Source organism: Agaricus bisporus (assembly GCF_000300575.1).
Source record: "Agaricus bisporus var. bisporus H97 unplaced genomic scaffold AGABI2scaffold_13, whole genome shotgun sequence".
Classification (NCBI taxonomy): Eukaryota; Fungi; Basidiomycota; class Agaricomycetes; order Agaricales; family Agaricaceae; genus Agaricus; species Agaricus bisporus.
This window is the reverse complement of record NW_006267348.1, coordinates 118,268-136,375: the sequence shown is the minus strand read 5'-3', so window position 1 is coordinate 136,375 and position 18,108 is coordinate 118,268. Positions and strand designations below refer to the sequence as shown.

The window sequence follows — 18,108 nt, the reverse complement described above, 5'->3', positions numbered from 1 at the left end:
GTAGATGATGATTATCACCATCGTCACCATCGTCTTCTCCATCAGTCAGGTCATTTGCGCCCATCTCTGCATCCCTGAAACCCCACTGTGACTTCATTCCAAGAGCGGAGAGTTCAACATTGGTAGAAGGCGGTGAGGGAAGTGCGGCAAATGGATCCCAAGCGATAAGCCTTCGAATAATTGGTGAAACACCACAGCAACCGTGAGCGAAGCTGAGATAAGATCAGTTAGAAATCTCTTGATGGAACCACGCTTGCTCCATCTTGGGTCACGAGAGTAGGTAAATGGACGTGGTGAGCATGGTTGTGCTGGGGATGAGTGGAGTGTGGTGCGATACGAGGGTGATGATGTAAAAGTGGGGTACTCTCACTAGTCTCCAATCTACCTCGCTGCGATTTCGAAGTGGACAAGGAAGGAACCTGCAATGTTATTATGTTACTGCTGTCGAGGGCGAGAAAGCGGGATGCGGTGAACGTTCTATGGAAGATTCTTGAGATTTTTCGGGTGAAGGCGGTTGGGGCAGTTCGGAGTGTAGATGTTCAACATAAGAATCGCAAAAATCTAAGATAACGATTCAACAAATAATAGTTCGAAAAGATTTGAGATACGGACATTCAATAAGGAAAATGCTGAGGAGAGATACAAGACTAAATTAAAACATCGTCAGGGTCGTATAGGCCGCGTGCAGACAGGATACCGCACGTACATGATGAGGCCTGTATAGTCTCCGATATTACCAAAATGCTCTTTGGCCGGGCCTTTTTGGAGGGCTCCAAACGAGTCTTGAAGCAAATGGATACACGCAGTGGCCAGGATAACACCTTTTGTAATCTGCGGGCAGATCAATCTCGGGACATCGTGAAAAAACCAATGAAAATAACGCCCACCTGTACCAAAGTGTTTTCCAATAAAGAAAAGGATGCCAGGTATCCGAAAACGGGTAAGACCAACATGGGACGCCAATGATCTTACCCCAAGCTTGGCTAGGTGAATATGATGGCTCAAAATGGCGGAGGGAGAGGATTTGCTTACAGGTACAGCGGAAAAGTATTTCGAAAAGGATGTAAGGCGCCGACGAAAACTATGCGAATTGACGGACAGGATGGAGTAGCGGACCAGAAAAGAGTCGAGGACGATAGAACCAATCGACAAATCCTTGGTAATCTTTAGGGTTCTTTGCCGAAAGCCATATGTCAGGGGGTAGGGTGGATAGAATAAATCGTAAGATGCTCGACCACTGGTAAATCTGTTGTTCAATTGCCATGCCCCATTATAGTGTTCAACGTCGCTTGCGTTTAAGGTTCTTCTTCTCCGCTAGGTGAGCACTGGCAATCGTTGCGGCTCTGTCCTTTACACTGAAGACGTACTTAAACAGGGTCCCTATGCATGTGGTTATCGAAAGGGCGAGATGATGAGATAATTAGACAACGGAAGAAGAAACAACAGTAGCAGTACTTCACCTCTTGACAAGATCTCGGTGCTTTCATTGGTCGCGTAAGCCAGGATTATCCCCCGATGGCAACAGTCGTAAATCACGATTTACGACTGCTAATCGTCATTATGATAATTTTTAACCCCAATTAGTATACATATATAATCATGATTATATTTATTATCCGGAACCCGCACATCTGGGACTGGTGATTTTGTCAGGCGTAGAAAAGAATGTTTAATCACGATTATAATCGCGATTTTTTAATCATGATTATAATCTTGTAATCTTATCTTCAATTATAATCATGATTATATTTTTAATCTTATCTACTGTGCGATAATCATAATCGTGATTATAATCTAACAATCATTTCTACTACGTATATAATTAACTACCATGGGAAATACACTACTAACTCTGAACTACTTAGATTGAAGATAGAATATAGATGTCAGTGCACACTGGAAATTTGGCGGTCGGCACCACCGGGAATTGAACTGAAGCCTTCTGGACTGGGACTCAGAACAATGCACCCGTCGTGCCGTTACGCCAGGCGTCCAAGCAAAGATACAAAACACTTATGCAATATACGGCATCACAAAAGCAGTGTTACTCCCTTATAAATTGATAACTATTAAACAATAAATGATCCATATGGTGTAATGGTAAAATTTCGTAGAGCTATTGTTCTGTCGCGAACGCTTTGGTTCGAGCCCCGCTGAAGCCATCTCCAATGGAATTGATTAAGTAAGCTGCATTCATTGGTCAATTAAGGCTATGTTTATTAAACATAAGTTATTTGTAGATTAGATCTATGGCTAGATTTATTGCTCATGATCAAAATAGTAATCATGATTAATATTATCATGATTACTACGATTATCAGTCGTGGTTCTAACACAATAATAATATATAAGTACAAGAGTAATCATGATATCACGATTATCAGTCACAAATCGTGATTAACGGCTGTTGCAATGGACGCTTATCCTCGCTTACGCGGTCCCTGGTGCTTTTTAGGATCTTTGAGGACGTCCAACATGTGCTGACAAGCCGCGAGTGTAGGTGTGTATGCAAGAATAACGTTGGGTTGAAGATGGAACAAACGTCATTTTGGATTGACCTGTGGGTTACGGCCGACCTGGAAACAGAATTGAAGTTCAGCATTGGAGGTGACGAATCAATCAAGCTGTCTTTACCTGATGTGTAATGACTTCAGTGAATAGATCGAAAACCCTCTTTTCGAGTTCATGGACGACGGGAAGCACGAGTTTAAGTATTTCCAGCTGGTGATACATATTCGCCGTCATCTTCCTCAGATCTATACTTGAGCGTTGATTATCACGTTTCTGATGACTTCTCCTCTATCAATTCTTTTTTCGTTAGAGACAACCATATCTACCACCAGTAACTCAATCTACGCACCTCGCGCAAGCATATATCTCGAAAATAACTAGTGGAACATTGAGTTGGATTCCGAAGTCTCGACTCGTAGCTTGAACAGAAAGGAACTGGGTAGGATATTCACATTCTTGTTAACAAGGGGTATCAGCCATCCGACGTCATATGCGAATCGAAAGAGAGAAGAGATTCGCCATATACCCAGGGTCTACCGCTGACCTCCCATTCGGGATGTCTGAGCACTCAATGAAACCAGCTAAGCGCTTAAACCGCTCAGCCCTTGCACCCAAAATACGAGTGGTTCGGTGGTTGTCATAGTGACAGCACTAGGTTGATTATACATCTAGAAGAAATGTATAAACACTACATTCATTCGAGGACAACAGCCTGTAGGCGATGATAAAATGAATACTTTAGAAAGAAAAGAAGTGTTCCTTGTGAAAAGACGCTTACAGTATGGATGAATGTATGACACGACCGATCCTACGGCGTAGCTGACGTTTCTTCTTCAATCCAAGGCAGAGAAATGAACACCAGTGCATCCGTGGACGACTGAACACAAACTTCAGCTCGGGGGTGCCAGAATAAGTGACTAGGAATCTTCACTCAGCGTATGATGTGGATTCTCCTGGAAAGATCCAGACTCTTCCCCAGTCACTCTTTAGTGGTGCGCACATGAAACGAAGACAAGGCAAGGAGACTAGTCTTCCGGGTGACGTCTCACGAGCCATAGACTCGGCGGAGGTATCTGGGGGTGAATTCCGTGATCCGAACGACTTCTCTGCGTTGTCCAATCCATCGGTAAGTCCATCGAATGGTATTTCCAAACCCTTCGGCCAGGTGAACAGTCCAACTGCGGTCCCGTAAATATGAGGGAGGTATTGTTGGTGGCCAGATATGGATTGAAAGTGTATACGCAAGGCTGAGAGAACGCTGGAGTTGTCGGAGGTTGGGAGTCAATGGGAGATTGAGGCCTATAGAATCATGGGATGCCAGGGAATGAGACCGAAGAAATGCAGTCACGAATTATTCAGTTGCGTTGGCAGGATTGGGTGACGACAATAGATATTCAGCATCATCACTACACGTGCGCTGACAATGCAAACTGGGATCAACAAATGGCATTTGACTTGTACTAAGTTACTACTAAGTAGTATCACTTCTCTGATGACCACGAGCACCTGAGCACTTAGCTCTTCGGAATCCCTCCGCGCCATTCACCTCACAAGATTATCAACACGACTCAGTCGGCACCTCACAGTGACCACGCAAAATTGATGATGAAGATAATTTATTTCTGGTGAGCTGCCGGCTCAGGCCTGTCTATGTCCAAGGCCTGGCCCTGCGCAAGGGCCCAAGGCTAAATATACGGAATTCGATCACAGAATGTCTCCCACTCGAGTCCGGCTGTCAGCTGGAAATTCGGGTATCCATAAGCTGTTTTCTTTACCTATCTATATATGTGGAAGAACGCGCGAGGAACGAGCGCGGTCTGATTTTCGGAGCGAAGACCGTGTGTGTGAACCATATGATCAATTGTGATTGGAGTGACACGTCGCTTTTTATCTCTTCTACTATTACTACTCTATCGGTGCGGTCCTATACGTTCCGCACCTCTACATCTTTTATTTTTATTTCCCACCCACCCGAACCCTTATTACTGGAAGCCCGGTCAGCCAACATAGGTGATCGAAGCCCACGCTTTTGGGGTGACCCGACTGCGTTCCAGCTTCGATCTCACCGCCTGGGGATCTCGGGCCCTATAGCCTAAGACCCTCAATCCCAACTCATAATGTTGGTTGACTGGTGACTATCCGGCTCGCGACGAAAATCGATATCTGCAAACGATTGATTGATCTTGTTCAGAAAACACTTTGACTGAGATACATTCGTAGTCACCACCATTTTTCCAGTAGCGTATCACGCTTTATATAGTACTTTCGATTCCTTGCATCAACGAACGGTTATAAACAAGTAGAATTTGTCTTCGGATGCATTAACATCTTTCCTCTTTCTCGATGAGCGCCAATCCTCCGCTCCGGGGACCCCTACTTCTAATTACACAACTAGAACTTGTCAGCGCCACGACTGCAGCTGGGACACTCTACGGCATTGCCTTTTCACTCTACTGTCTATATCTCCATGCGTCGCTTCCCCAGCTCCAGGACCATGACCGAAGAAGACAAACCCAATTCATGATTACTATTTCCACCATCATCATGCTCTGCGGACTGTACTATCTCGTATTGAATGCATGGGTAATTCAAGATGCATATGTCAAGCATGCCGACTTCCCAGGGGGTCCATTCGTATATGAGGGCTCAACTGTTCTTACCCAGCCAGCGATAGCGGTGGGCTTTGTCTGCCAATCTGTAGTTGATATATCAACAGGAGCAATCCAGGTACCATTTTGTTTTAACCTTCTTCATTATCAGAGCTGTTTTGAATTACTTTGCCTAGATATGGCGCTTATGGGTTGTCTGGAGTGGCACCAGATATGTCCGAATCGTTGTCGTACTTCCTGTGCTGTGTTTGTTGGCTTTCACAGGCAAGTCACTCAATGTCTCTTGCTGACTCCCACTTCCATACTCAATTTCTGCCACTCTAGCACTACGGATCAGAACAATATTTCTTGATATTACACTAGCGAATGAAGACCTTGTGATTCAGGATACGAAGACAGGAATTGCAGGCTTAGCACTTCAGGCGATTACCACGATCCTTCCCACTATCCTGATAGTTGGATTTCTCGCTTTTAAGAGTCGGCGTCACAGAAAAATGATTGGTACGCAAGTATTCGAGCTTTTGATGTCCTAGTGATCTTGATAAACATTCATAGGGGTATCACAGTTACCAACTCCATACATGAATATTGCTGCAATGCTCATCGAGTCATATGCTGTCGAATCTACCTGGACAATTCTCTTTGTGACATTTTCCAATCTCGGTCACCCACTGCTGCAATTCTTTTCGGACACTCAGACTTACGTTGAGGTAAACGGTTACATCACCATACCCATTTTTTTGGCTAACCGTTAACCAAGATTATCGCTTATCTCCTTGTACAGTATCGAGTTGCTAGCGGAAGAGCATATGGATCGCAAAGAGCGCGCGAATCCCAGAGCCAACACGGCAATATTAGCTCGCTACATTGGAACCATACAACCACGCAGTCGGATATCGCCAGCGGGACTGACACGAATATTCAGCCCCCTGGAAATAAACCAGAGCCCGAAATCCTACTAGTACAAGGTTCACCCGCCTAGTCGCTATATCTGTTATATACTAGTATCTTACTGCTTTGGCTTTGATAGATTAATTGATTCTCGTATGCCTTTTTGTCTGACGTTGTATCTATTCTTCCTTCTCCTGTGAATACGCTCCCTGTTCTGTTGAATTTACTACCAATGGTGGACGTCAAATATGCAACGTGCGGTGAATACAAAACGTCGTAAACAGATGCCTCGAAAAAGGATCCTCACAGTGATCCGAATCCTAGTGGTGATCAACAAAAGATTAGCGAGTGAGGATGAAATGAAAGACGAGGAAGGCTGGAGATGAAAAAGGAACTGAGAACGACAGATCCTCTTCCTATTACACTGCGGCCTCAGAAAACCTGGAAAGAATGCTAAATATCAACACCTGTCTTCGTCCCCAAGCGCAATGAGCTGGCTAGCGGAACGAAAACGTAAAATTTCGAATTCATGGGATATAGGCAATATTGGTCATGACTAAGATGCGCATCTTGGAACTCCCATCGATTATGAACACCATGATCACGATCCTCATCATTGTATGCCGTGCTGGGCGTCATCCTGCCCCTAGGCTCTCTCTTTCACCTCTCGGAAACTCACGCTGAGAAGATTTACGAATTGAGGGATTTTAATTAGGACGAAGTCGAGGGTTTTCGAAGCTGTGACTCCTACATGAGAAATAAAGCGCACGAATATAGACAAGCTATCAAACCGGAACGAAGTGTGCGGCTGTGCGATTCTGTCTTAACATGCCGATATTGGCTATAACAGCGAAGCAGAACGTGTGAAGTAAAAGTAAACGGAAATGCACACACGTGGCTATCGTCCCCATCCCTTCCGGAGTTACATTCGGCCTTTGGGGCTAAGAACATGTTCAAGGAATTTGCTCGCTGTCGAAAGAGGATTAGACGATGATTGGAATGGGCTATAATTTTGATGGTTGAAGTGTTCGAACAGACCTAGACCTTGAGAACGTATTAGGTGAACGGATGAGCGAAGGTGCACGCGACCTACCCGCGCCCGACAAGGACATCCCTCGGTGTAGATAGCTAGTCGGCTTTGGACTTGAACGAGTAGGTTGTTCCGTAATGACAAGGTCACCTTCGTCCAGACATTCCTTCGTCACTATCATCGGGGGGATTTCGTCTTAATCCTACTGTTATCACCGAAACTGGACCCATTTCCGAGTCCTTCAAATCCTCCTCCATCTTCTCTATCACCAACGTCTTGGCTATCTTCATCCTCGGCACCATTCCTGGAGTAATTTAAACTCCTTCCCTGTCGGTCATCGGTCGTGCGTCACATGAGATGAGACCAGGGCAAGAAATTTTTGAATGACATTTCATGAGCCATCTACTCAGCGGGGGCGGGGGACGGTTGTCTAGGGGGACAACACGGAAACAAACAGGGACCAACAACTGGGCATTTGTAATTTTCGTTCGAGTGAAGACTTTCCTCAGGCTCCTACCCAGCCTCTCATACGCGAGCCAAACATAAGCAAAGCTTATGTAAATCTAACGATTGAGTCTCTCGAAGAGAGGCTGGCACCACTGGTCGTTCGGCCATCACCGGATGAGTCTCACGGTGTAACGCTCTAATTTGCCTTGACTCTCCGCATTGTATTGACCCAGTGATAATTAAAATTCATACGTGCTTTGGTGGAAAGAGATTGAATTACTTTTTCAAATATTTGTACATCTATTGAGATACATATTTCTCATGCCAGCCTCTCTTCGAGAGACTCAATCGTTAGATTTACATAAGCTTTGCTTATGTTTGGCTCGCGTATGAGAGGCTGGGGACTTTCCTCTCCCTTGTATCTTTGTGTTCACGCGGACGGCGGCTCAACTCGCTGTTAAGAAAAGGCATCCAACACATTCAGCGGATGATGCAGATGGTATTCGCTGAAGAGTCACCTTCTAGTATGATCAGTCTCATTTTGCCGTAGAATACTTATCCACGCTCTCACTTGACCGCGTGAATCCTAGTTTCACTGGGTTACTAGGCTCACCTCCGCTGTTAAATACAATGGTATCACTCAATGATGAGCGCTCAGTGCTTCGGAAATCCTCTGCGCCACTTGTCTCACGAGTTGATCAACACGACTCAGGTGGCACCTCACCGTTACCACTCAAAAGTGAAAATGAAGATAAAAATACGCAATATCGGCCACAGAGTGCGGCTGTCATCAGGAAGCTCGAGTATCTGTAATGTTGTTTTCTTAATCTATATCTGCAAGAACACCTTGACTGAGATATCATCATAGTCACCATGAACAAATTTCCGGTAGTGTATTTCGTCTATAATGCTGCCGAGTCTCCTTGTCAACGAATGTTTATAAACAAGTAGAAAATCTCTTCGGAAGCCACCAGTACCTTTCCTCGTTTTCGATGAGCGCAGATACTACTCCACTTCAGGGACCTCTACTCCTCTTGACCCAACTCGAACTTGTCAGCGCTACGACTGCTGGCGGGACACTTTATGGCATTACGTTTTCGCTGTACTGTCTATATCTTCATGCGTCACTTCCCCAACTGCGGGACCATGACCGAAGAAGACAAACTCGATTCATGATTACGAATTCCACCATCCTCATGCTCTGCGGACTCTACTTCCTCATATCGAACGCGTGGGTTATACAAGACGCATATATCAAACATGCCAGCTTCCCAGGGGGTCCACTCATATACGAGAACTCAACTTATATGACCCAGCCAGCGATAGCGGTGGGCCTTGTCTGCGTGGCTGTGGTTGATATATCAACAGGAGCAGTCCAGGTACCCTCTTTTTGAACCCTCTTTTTGAACCCTCTTTATCATTTGAGCTGATCTAACTCACTTTACCCAGATTTGGCGCTTATGGGTCGTCTGGAGTGGCACCAGATATGTCCGAATCATAGTACTACTTCCTGTGCTGTGTTTGTTAGCTTTTACAGGCAAGTCACTCTTGCTGACTCCCAGTGTTCAGACTAAATGTATAATGCAATTCTAGGATTGCGGATCAGAACAACAGTTCTTGATCTTGTAGTGAAAGGTCCCGGCCTTGCGAGTCAGGATTTCAAAACACAGACTGCGGAGTTAGCACTTCAGGCAGCACTTACAATCCTTCCCACCATCTTGATAGCCGGATTTCTCATTATTCAAAGTCGGTGGCACAGAAAATTGGTTGGTATGAAAGCATTTGAGATTTCAGTGACCTAGTGATCGTGATCGATATTTGTAGGGGAATCGCAGCTATCAACTCCGTACATGAATATTGTTGCAATGCTTATCGAGTCTTATGCTGTCGAGTCTACCTGGACAATTCTCTCTCTGACACTTTTTAACCTCGGTCACCCACTGCAGCAGTTCTTTGGGAACACTCAAACATACATTGAGGTAAACGATTACATCGCCATACCCAAATGTTTGGCTAACCGTTAACCAAGATCATTGCTTATCTCCTTGTACAGTATCGGGTTGCTAGCGGAAGAGCATATGGATCACAGAAAGTGCACGAGTCACGAAACCGAAGCGGCAATATTAGCTCGCTACATTGGAATCATACTCTTACTCAATCGGACCTCGCCAGCGGGACCGACACAAATATTCACCCCCCTGGTAATAAACCAGAGCCCGAAATCTTACTAGTACAAGACTCACCCGCCTAGTCGCTGTATCTGATATATACTATCTGGCTTTGATAGGCTCCTTATTTCGTATGCTTTTCGTCTGCCATCCTATCTGTTCTTCCTTCAACTGTAAATACGCTCCTTGTCTTGCTGTTAATATATTACCGGGTTTGATAACTAATCCTCTGACAGCTTGTCGCCTATAGCATTTGTTCGTCAGAAGAACTCGGACATGTCACTTATAGCTCTCCTGAGTACACCGTGCAATTGTGCATCTCGAGAATAGCCAGGGAGACTCCAAGCTTGAAGGGAAAGTACGCAGTCATCGTATGTAATCTTTTTCGATAAATAAGGGCAGAATCGCGGGATTGTCGGATGACCAATGATAGAAGCTGAGCGACGGCTTGGTATCATAAGATCAATCGACAACGGTGAAAACTGCAATACGTTACCTGGGCATAATCTTCGTGCTTGGAGCAGTTTTCATGAGCGTAGGCATGCATGAAAGAATAATCTTGGCTTGAAGATGTGCATATAGATCTGTATCTCGAAAAGGATCAGTACTATCTGAATATTCTGAAAAAATAAATAAACAGTAGCCACGACTACGAACAGGGTCTGTTGATAGAACACAGGATAGCGCGTGCAGAATTTGAGCATCATAAAACCAACTTGGGACGCCAATGGCCTTGCCCTGTCCCAAAAGCTCATCTTTCGGAGCTTGGAAGATTCAGGCTACACGGTCAGTATGATGGCTCGGAAAGGTAGAGGGAGAGGATTTACTTAGGGGTACAACAAAAAAGTATCCCGAAAAGGATGTTAGGTCACTGACGAAGCCTATACGACTTGACAAAAGGGTCATGGACGAGAAAGGAGTAACGGACCAGGAAGGAATCGACGAAGATATAATCCATATGGGGCTAGGGTAGATAGAGTACACCGCAAGATGTGCGACCACTGGAAAATCTGCGGTTCATTTTGTCATGCCTCAACGTCGCCTTCACTTACCTGATACGAGTACTCCACCCATCACCAATCACCCATCATGCATCATGATTGATTCCCTCGACTCGGTCACCATTTTTTAGATTAGATTTTTTAACTTTTTGTCGGTGCGTTCAAGGTTCTCTTTCTCCGTTAGATGAGCACTGGCAATCGTTCGTCTCTGAACATTCACACTGAACACGTGCCTGAACAGGGGCCCTACTAGACTCCCGGTGGGACATCCGAGTCGTCAATAAAATACCAGAAGCGCCCATCCGTGGCACCGTAGAACGAGCGTATAAAGTCGCTCGTCGGTCTTGCAGCACGTGAGACGAAAGTCAGCCTCCTAGCTCGAACGACATCTCATAAACCATCGACTCGGCGGAGGCAGGGCCAGAGGATGTGTACCTGTGGGCAAATTAATGTTCGGAGCAACTGTTCTGCGTCGTCTAGTCCATCGCCAAGTCCATTGAATAGTGCTTCCAATCGCTTCACTCAGGCAAACAGTCCAGTAGCGGCCCCGTCAATCATGATAGAGGTATCGTTTGTAGCCAAATGCGGAACATCGAGCTCCAAAAGCCCGGGATCCCAGGTAGTAAGACCAGAGAGGAGAACGCAGTTGGTTTGGCCATTGTACGTCCCTCGTCCTTCTGACTACCTCGCAGGTTTCTTCGGTTCGGTTGCCTCGGTAAGAAGTTGAAAAAAGGTGACATAGAGATGTGGTCTAACCGGCTCTGACAGTGTAAACAGGGATCAACAAATGATCTCCGTCATGTGCATGATCATTGACCGTGGAGAAAAAGTATCGAACATATCCAGCAAGTCAGGCACTGGATATTCGTTGAAGCTTGAAGAGTCACCTTGTAGTATCGGATGACGCTCTCACCTCGACCGCGCGAATCCTCCACTGGGTTCGCCTGCGCTGGTAAATACAATGGTATCACTCAATAGTTCGGAATCCCCCAGTATGACAGTATCCGAGCTCTTATCTCACCAGTTGGTCAATGCGACTCAGGCGGCAACTCACCCCAATTTGTCGAAACTAAGATAGTAGGTCATGGTCAGAACACATTGACTGACCCATGGTCTCAGTCGCTGTTGGATGGGGATGTTCCCGGTAGCGTATTACGTCTACAATTCCTTCGAGTCCCGGCGTTAACGAATGTTTATAAACAGGTGAAAAATCTCTTCAAACGCCATTAGCACCTTTCCTCTTCGATGGATGCAAATCCTCCACTACAAGGAACACTACTTCTCTTCTCCCAACTCGAACTTGTCAGCGGCACGACTGTAGCTGGGACACTCTATGGGATTGCCTTTTCACTCTACTGTCTGTATATTCATGCGTCGCTTCCACAACTCCGGGACCATGACAGACGAAGACAAACTCGATTCATGATTACAAATTCTACCATCATCATGGTCTGTGGACTGTGCTATCTCATATTGAACGCGTGGGTTATTCAAGACGCATATATCAAACATGCCAATTTCCCAGGGGGTCCATTCATATATGAGAACTCAACTTTTGTCACCCAGCCAGCGATAGCGGTGGGCCTTGTCTGCGTGGCTGTAGTCGATGCTTCAACGGCAGCAATCCAGGTGCTTCTCTTTTCCACTGCTTTCGTCATTTCAACCAATCTAAGTCGCTTTACCCAGATATGGCGCTTGTGGGTCGTCTGGAGTGGCACCAGATACGTCCGAATCGTTGTCATGCTTCCAGTATTGTGTTGGTTAAGTTTCACAGGCAAGTCGTCAACGTCCTTTGTTGACTCCCGGAGTCCACACTCAATGCTACGCGTTTCTAGCATTGCAGATCAGAACAATATTTCTTAGTCTTTCAGTAAGGGATCAAGACTTTGTGAGTCAGGATTTGAAAACACAAACTGCGGAGTTAGCACTTCAGGCGATAATCACAATCCTTCCCACCATCTTGATAGCTGGATTTCTCATCTTTGAGAGTCGGCGGCACAGAAAACTGATTGGTATGAAAGCATTTGAAATTTCAATGTCCTAAAGATCTTGATAAATGTTTATAGGAGAATCACAGTTACCAACTCCATACATGAATATTGCTGCAATGCTTATCGAGTCATATGCTGTCGAGTCTGCCTGGACAATTCTCTTTGTGACATTTTTCAATCTCGGTCACCCATTGCTGCAATTCTTTTCGGACACTCAGACTTACGTTGAGGTAAACAGTTACATCACCATACCCAATTTTTTGGCTAACCGTTAACCAAGATCATCGCTTATCTCCTTGTACAATATCGAGTTGCGAGCGGAAGAGCATATGGATCACAGAAAGCGCGCGAGTCACGAAACGGAAGCGGCAATATTAGTTCGCTACATTGGAATCATACTACTACACGATCGGGTGCTGCCAACGGGACCGACACGAATATACACCCACCTGAAGATAAACCAGAGCCCGAAATCTTACTAGTACAAGGCTCACCCGCCTAGTCGCTGTATCTGATATATAATATCTGGCTTTGATAGGCTCATTATTTTGTATGCTTTTTCATCTGCCATCCTATCTGATCTTCCTTCAACTATAAATACGCTCCTTGTTTTGCTGTTAATTTATTACCGGGTTTGGTCTCTGACAGCTTGTCGCCAATATCGTTTGTTCGTTAGATAAACTCGGACATGTCATTGAAGTACACCGTGCAAGCGCGCAACTCGAGAAGCCAGTGGAGTTCCGAGCTTGAAGGAAAAGTACGCAGTCATCCAATGTAATCGTTCTCAATAAACGAGGGCAGATTCGCGGGATTGTCAGACGACCAATGATAGAAGAGCGAGGGCTCGGTATCACAAGATCTCTGACCCCGGGGTCGAAAAAGCTCGTGCTTCTGGAGCTTGGAAGATTCAGGCTATATGGTCAATATGATGGCTCGGAACGGCAGAGAGAGAGGATTTGCTTACAGGTACAACGAAAAAGCCGAAAAGGATGTTAGGCGCCGATGAAAACTACAGGCGAGGAGTAGCGGACCAGGAAAGAGTCGAGGAAGATAGAACTCGAGTCATCGACACTTCCTTAGTAGTCTTCAGCGTTATTCGCCTAAAGCCATATGGGGGGTAGACAGAGTAAGCCGCAATGCGCGACCACTGGAAAATCTGTGGTTCATTTCACGGTCATGCCCCATATATTACTCAACGTCGTCTTCACTTACCTGGTACGAGTACTCCACTCATCAATGCATTACCCATCATGCATCATGAACGATCCCTTCGACTCTGTCACCGGTGCGTTCAAGGTTCTCATTCTCCGTTAATTAGCACTGGCAATCGTTGCGGCTCTGAACATTTACACTGAAGACGTGGTTGAACAGAGGCCCTACTAGACGAGAAATGGTAGGTAGAGCTGCTTACCACTGAAAATACCTCTTGTTGCTGATGAGGACGAAAACGAAGCGTTCAAACTAAAGCGTGAAAAACATCCATATGCAAGCATTGGTTATCGCTCCTCTGATGACTAATTTCCTAATGAAATTTTTTTAGTTAGGAGAAATCATATGTGCTACTTGTAACGCACCTAGCACAAGTATGCATGTCGAGATTTGCTTGTCAAATTTCGAGTCCATGTTCGTCATCCCCACTTGTATCGTGAACAAAAAGAAACATGGGGTACTCCAGTCATCCGATGTGAAAAATAGAATCAAAAGAGAGAAGAGAGCCATAAAGAACATACGGGGGGTCTACCACTGACACCCAGTGGGACATCTGAGCAGTCGATAAAACCAGAAGCGCCCATCCATGGCACCGAAAAACGAGCGTAAAAGTCGCTTGTCAGTCTTACAGCACACGAGACGAAAATAGGGCTAGGAGACTGATTTTCGAACGACATTTCATGAGCCATCGACTCGGCGGAGGCAGGGCGAGAGGGCGAGTGCCTGTGGGCAAAATCTATGTTCGGAACAACTTCTCTACGTCGTCCAGTCCATCGGCAAGTTCATTGAATGATATTTCTCGTCGCTTCGGCCAGGAAAACAGTCCAACGGTGACCCCAGCCATGATAGAGGTATCGGTTGTAGCCAAATACGGAACAAGAAGTGCATACGTAAACTGAGAGATCATTCAGGTTGGGATTGATGCATGATGCGATTGGGGCTCCGAAAGCCCGAAATCTCAGGTTGTGAGAGAATTCGGCCTTTGTACGTCCCTTGTCATTCTGACTACCTCGCAGTATTCCTCGGTTCGGGTGAATCGGCAAGAAGCTGAAAACAGGTGACATAGAGATGTGGTCTAACCACTCTGACTGATCTCCGTGCCATTAAACGCGGACCGTGGAGAAAAAGTATCGAACACATCCAGGAAGTGTCTTGTAATGTCGGTCTGATTTTCCCGTAGAGTGACGCTCTCACCACGACCGAATAATCCAATCCACTCTCACCGCACCAGTGGTCACCGGTCAACGCGACTCAGGCGGAAACTCACCCCGACCGATCAAGTAGATCATGGTCAGAACACTTCAGTGATTGACAAGAGGTCGCAGTCATACTACGTGTAATACGCCTATAGCACTTTTGATTCCCCCTCGCCAACGATTGTTTATAAACAAACAGAAAATCTTTTCGGATGCCATTTTCCTCTTCTTCGATGAGTGCAAATCCTCCACTCCAGGGAGCACTACTTCTCGCTACACAACTCGAGCTTGTCAGCGGTACAACTGCTGGCGGGACACTCTATGGCATTGCTTTTTCCCTTTACTGTTTATATCTCCATGCGTCACTTCCTCAACTCCGGGACCATGACCGAAGAAGACAAACTCAATTCATGATGACATTTTCCACCATCATCATGTCTTGTGGACTTTACTACCTCATATCGAACGCGTGGGTTATTCAAGACGCATATATCAAGCATGCCAACTTTCCCGGGGGACCACTTGTATACGAGAGCTCAACATATCTTACCCAGCCAGCGATAGCGCTGGGCCTTGTCTGCGTGGCTGTAGTTGATGCTTCAACGACAGCAATCCAGGTGCTTCCCTTTTTCCAATTCCTTTGTTATTTCAGCCAAATGAAGTCACTTTACCCAGATATGGCGCTTATGGGTTGTCTGGAGTGGCACCAGACACGTCCGAATCGTTGTCGTACTTCCAGTATTGTGTTGGTTAAGTTTCATAGGCAAGTCGTCAATGTCCCTTGCTGACTCCCGGAGTCCGCACTAAATGCTATGTGATTCTAGCATTGCAGATCAGAACAATATTTCTTAGTCTTACACTAAGACCTGCAGACTCTATGAGTGAGGATTTGAAGACAGCAACTGCGGAGTATGCACTTCAGGCAATAATCATAATCCTTCCCACCATCTTGATAGCTGGATTTCTTGTCTCTCAGAGTCGGCGGCACAGAAAGTTAATTGGTAGGAAAGCATTTGTGATTTCAATGTCCTAATTTTCATGAATATTCTTAGGCGAATCGCAGCTATCAACTCCGTACATGAATATTGCTGCAATGCTTATCGAGTCATATGCTTTCGAGTCTGCCTGGACAATTGTCTCTCTGATATTCTATATCTTCGCTCACCCAGTGCAGCAATTCTTTGGGAACACTCAAACCTACATTGAGGTGAACGGTTATATCACCATACCCAAATGTTTGGCTAACCGTTAACCAAGATCATTGCTTATCTCCTTGTACAGTATCGGGTTGCTAGTGGAAGAGCATATGGATCACACAAACCGCGCGAGTCACGAAACGGGAACGGCAATATTAGCTCGCTACATTGGAATCGTATTACTACACGATCGGGTGCTGCCAACGGGACCGACACGAATATACACCCAGCTGAAGATAAATTAGAGCCCGAAATTTTACTAGTACAGGGCTCATCAGCCTAGTTACTGAATTTGATAGACTGGTTGTTTTTCATATGCGATGTATGCGTTCTTTCGAACGTAGTTACGTTTCTTGGTTTGTTGTTAATTTGCTACCAATGGCCCACGTCGCCATGCACGAAACATGCAGTAATATGCAAAATGATCACCGTAGACAAGGGCCAGTGTCCTTAGTGTAATCATCTAGTCTCGGTGCAAAGTAATTATGTTGCCGCTAGTGAATTACGATACTGAAATGGTGGTGTCTTTATGGAGAATACTAGCTATAGGTCAGTTATCTGATGCGCGAGACGCGCGAAGAGTTATTGAGCTTGATCTTAAATCGACATTAGTGCGTAAACAGGTGAATAGATGAGTACATGACATACCCCACGTCATTGTCAACGATGAATTTGATTCTGATGCTGAGGTAGCTTTTGTACGCCTGTCAATAGGATATAAATTAGGCCAAAGACTGAAGAAATCCCGAAACGACGTACTGTTTCTTTTCCCAGCCCTTCCTACTCTTTCCTAAATTTCTCGGCACCATCAGGATAACGTGCCACCGCCATCACAAGAGCAGTAACGTCCGACTCAGCGCCAAGCAGACTTACAGCCCGATACGAAGCTTCGTAATCGGAGAGATGAAAGTCGGTTGTCTCTCGATGAGATATATCCAAGATCATCGAGGAACTCCTCCTTCGGTGCGTTGAATCCTCATTTTCCTTATTGGACATTTCGGTAAGGTTATCGAAGATGGATACAAAGCAAGTTTTCGCAGACTTACGCTTGACTGCCCCTGAAACATGTCGAATTTTTCTGCGCGTTCGTCCTGGTACCCTTTCAAGTATCCGCGTACCTGAGGATCGGTCATGTATCGAGTTTTTCAAAAACCCAGCTTACACGTCGTCGCCGAGTCGGTTAAAACATTGATTCAGAGAGAGACCGATGGGTCCGGATGTCTGCCGCGTACCTTATGAATAGGAAAACAGAAAGACAGAAAGACATTGATTGAATTCGATTGTCGATGGAAGTATAATGTATGATCATCGAATGGCCAATAATAGAAGAAGAGACGGCTATGATGAGACCTTTCGACAACGGAGAAAACGGCGGTACGTTACCTCTTAGCATCATCTTGGTGCTTGTGCGGATCGTCCAGGCTGTTGAAGATACGTTCATGAGTGTAGGCGTATATGCAAGAATCGTCGGTCGACGGTGCCCATATAAAGCTCTATCTTGAGATGATTGGGTCTATCCAATAAATACTTCAGAAAATGAAAAGAATAAAGCAGCCCTCGCAGTAAGGATATATGTCCCGACCGATCGCACGAATTAATTGAAATGATGCTTCTTCAATGCAAGAGACTTGCTCGCCTGTCCATCGGCATGCGATTAGGAACCAGGCTTCAGTGTGAGTACCAGAACAAGTGACCTGGATAGGTTCGCCCTTGTGGTCAGACGTTTTCTATTATATCCCAACCAAAACGTACGGCGGCGTATAATTTCCTGGGGTGATTCGGGCTCTTTCCCATCTATCCGCCGGTCGTGCAATCGTCAAAGCATTTGGTTCGATAGGACTATTGCAAGTCAAAATGGG

The 18,108-nt window shown here is 45.5% G+C and overlaps 4 protein-coding genes across 4 annotated transcripts; 2 read left to right on the top strand and 2 right to left on the bottom strand.

Annotated features, from left to right (window-relative positions):
* Positions 1-430: 430 nt before the first annotated feature.
* On the bottom strand, positions 431-953 carry AGABI2DRAFT_122269 (hypothetical protein; the record flags this gene model as incomplete). Its single annotated transcript, XM_006456302.1, has 4 exons — positions 431-561; positions 613-647; positions 707-831; positions 888-953. The coding sequence occupies 4 exons, from the start codon at positions 951-953 to the stop codon at positions 431-433; spliced, it is 357 nt and encodes a 118-aa protein (XP_006456365.1).
* A 3,901-nt stretch (positions 954-4,854) lies between these two features.
* Positions 4,855-6,102, top strand: AGABI2DRAFT_122268 (hypothetical protein; the record flags this gene model as incomplete). Its single annotated transcript, XM_006456301.1, has 5 exons — positions 4,855-5,238; positions 5,297-5,366; positions 5,445-5,621; positions 5,676-5,830; positions 5,881-6,102. The coding sequence occupies 5 exons, from the start codon at positions 4,855-4,857 to the stop codon at positions 6,100-6,102; spliced, it is 1,008 nt and encodes a 335-aa protein (XP_006456364.1).
* Positions 6,103-12,039: 5,937 nt separating this feature from the next.
* On the bottom strand, positions 12,040-12,540 carry AGABI2DRAFT_195514 (hypothetical protein). The gene is made up of 2 exons (XM_006456300.1): positions 12,340-12,540; positions 12,040-12,282 (listed from the first exon to the last, which is right to left on the bottom strand). The coding sequence occupies exons 1-2, from the start codon at positions 12,493-12,495 to the stop codon at positions 12,148-12,150; spliced, it is 291 nt and encodes a 96-aa protein (XP_006456363.1). The 5' UTR covers positions 12,496-12,540; the 3' UTR covers positions 12,040-12,147.
* Positions 12,541-15,286: 2,746 nt separating this feature from the next.
* AGABI2DRAFT_122267 (hypothetical protein) lies at positions 15,287-16,305 on the top strand (the record flags this gene model as incomplete). The annotated part of the gene is made up of 3 exons (XM_006456299.1): positions 15,287-15,670; positions 15,886-16,054; positions 16,106-16,305. The coding sequence occupies 3 exons, from the start codon at positions 15,287-15,289 to the stop codon at positions 16,303-16,305; spliced, it is 753 nt and encodes a 250-aa protein (XP_006456362.1).
* Positions 16,306-18,108: the final 1,803 nt, after the last annotated feature.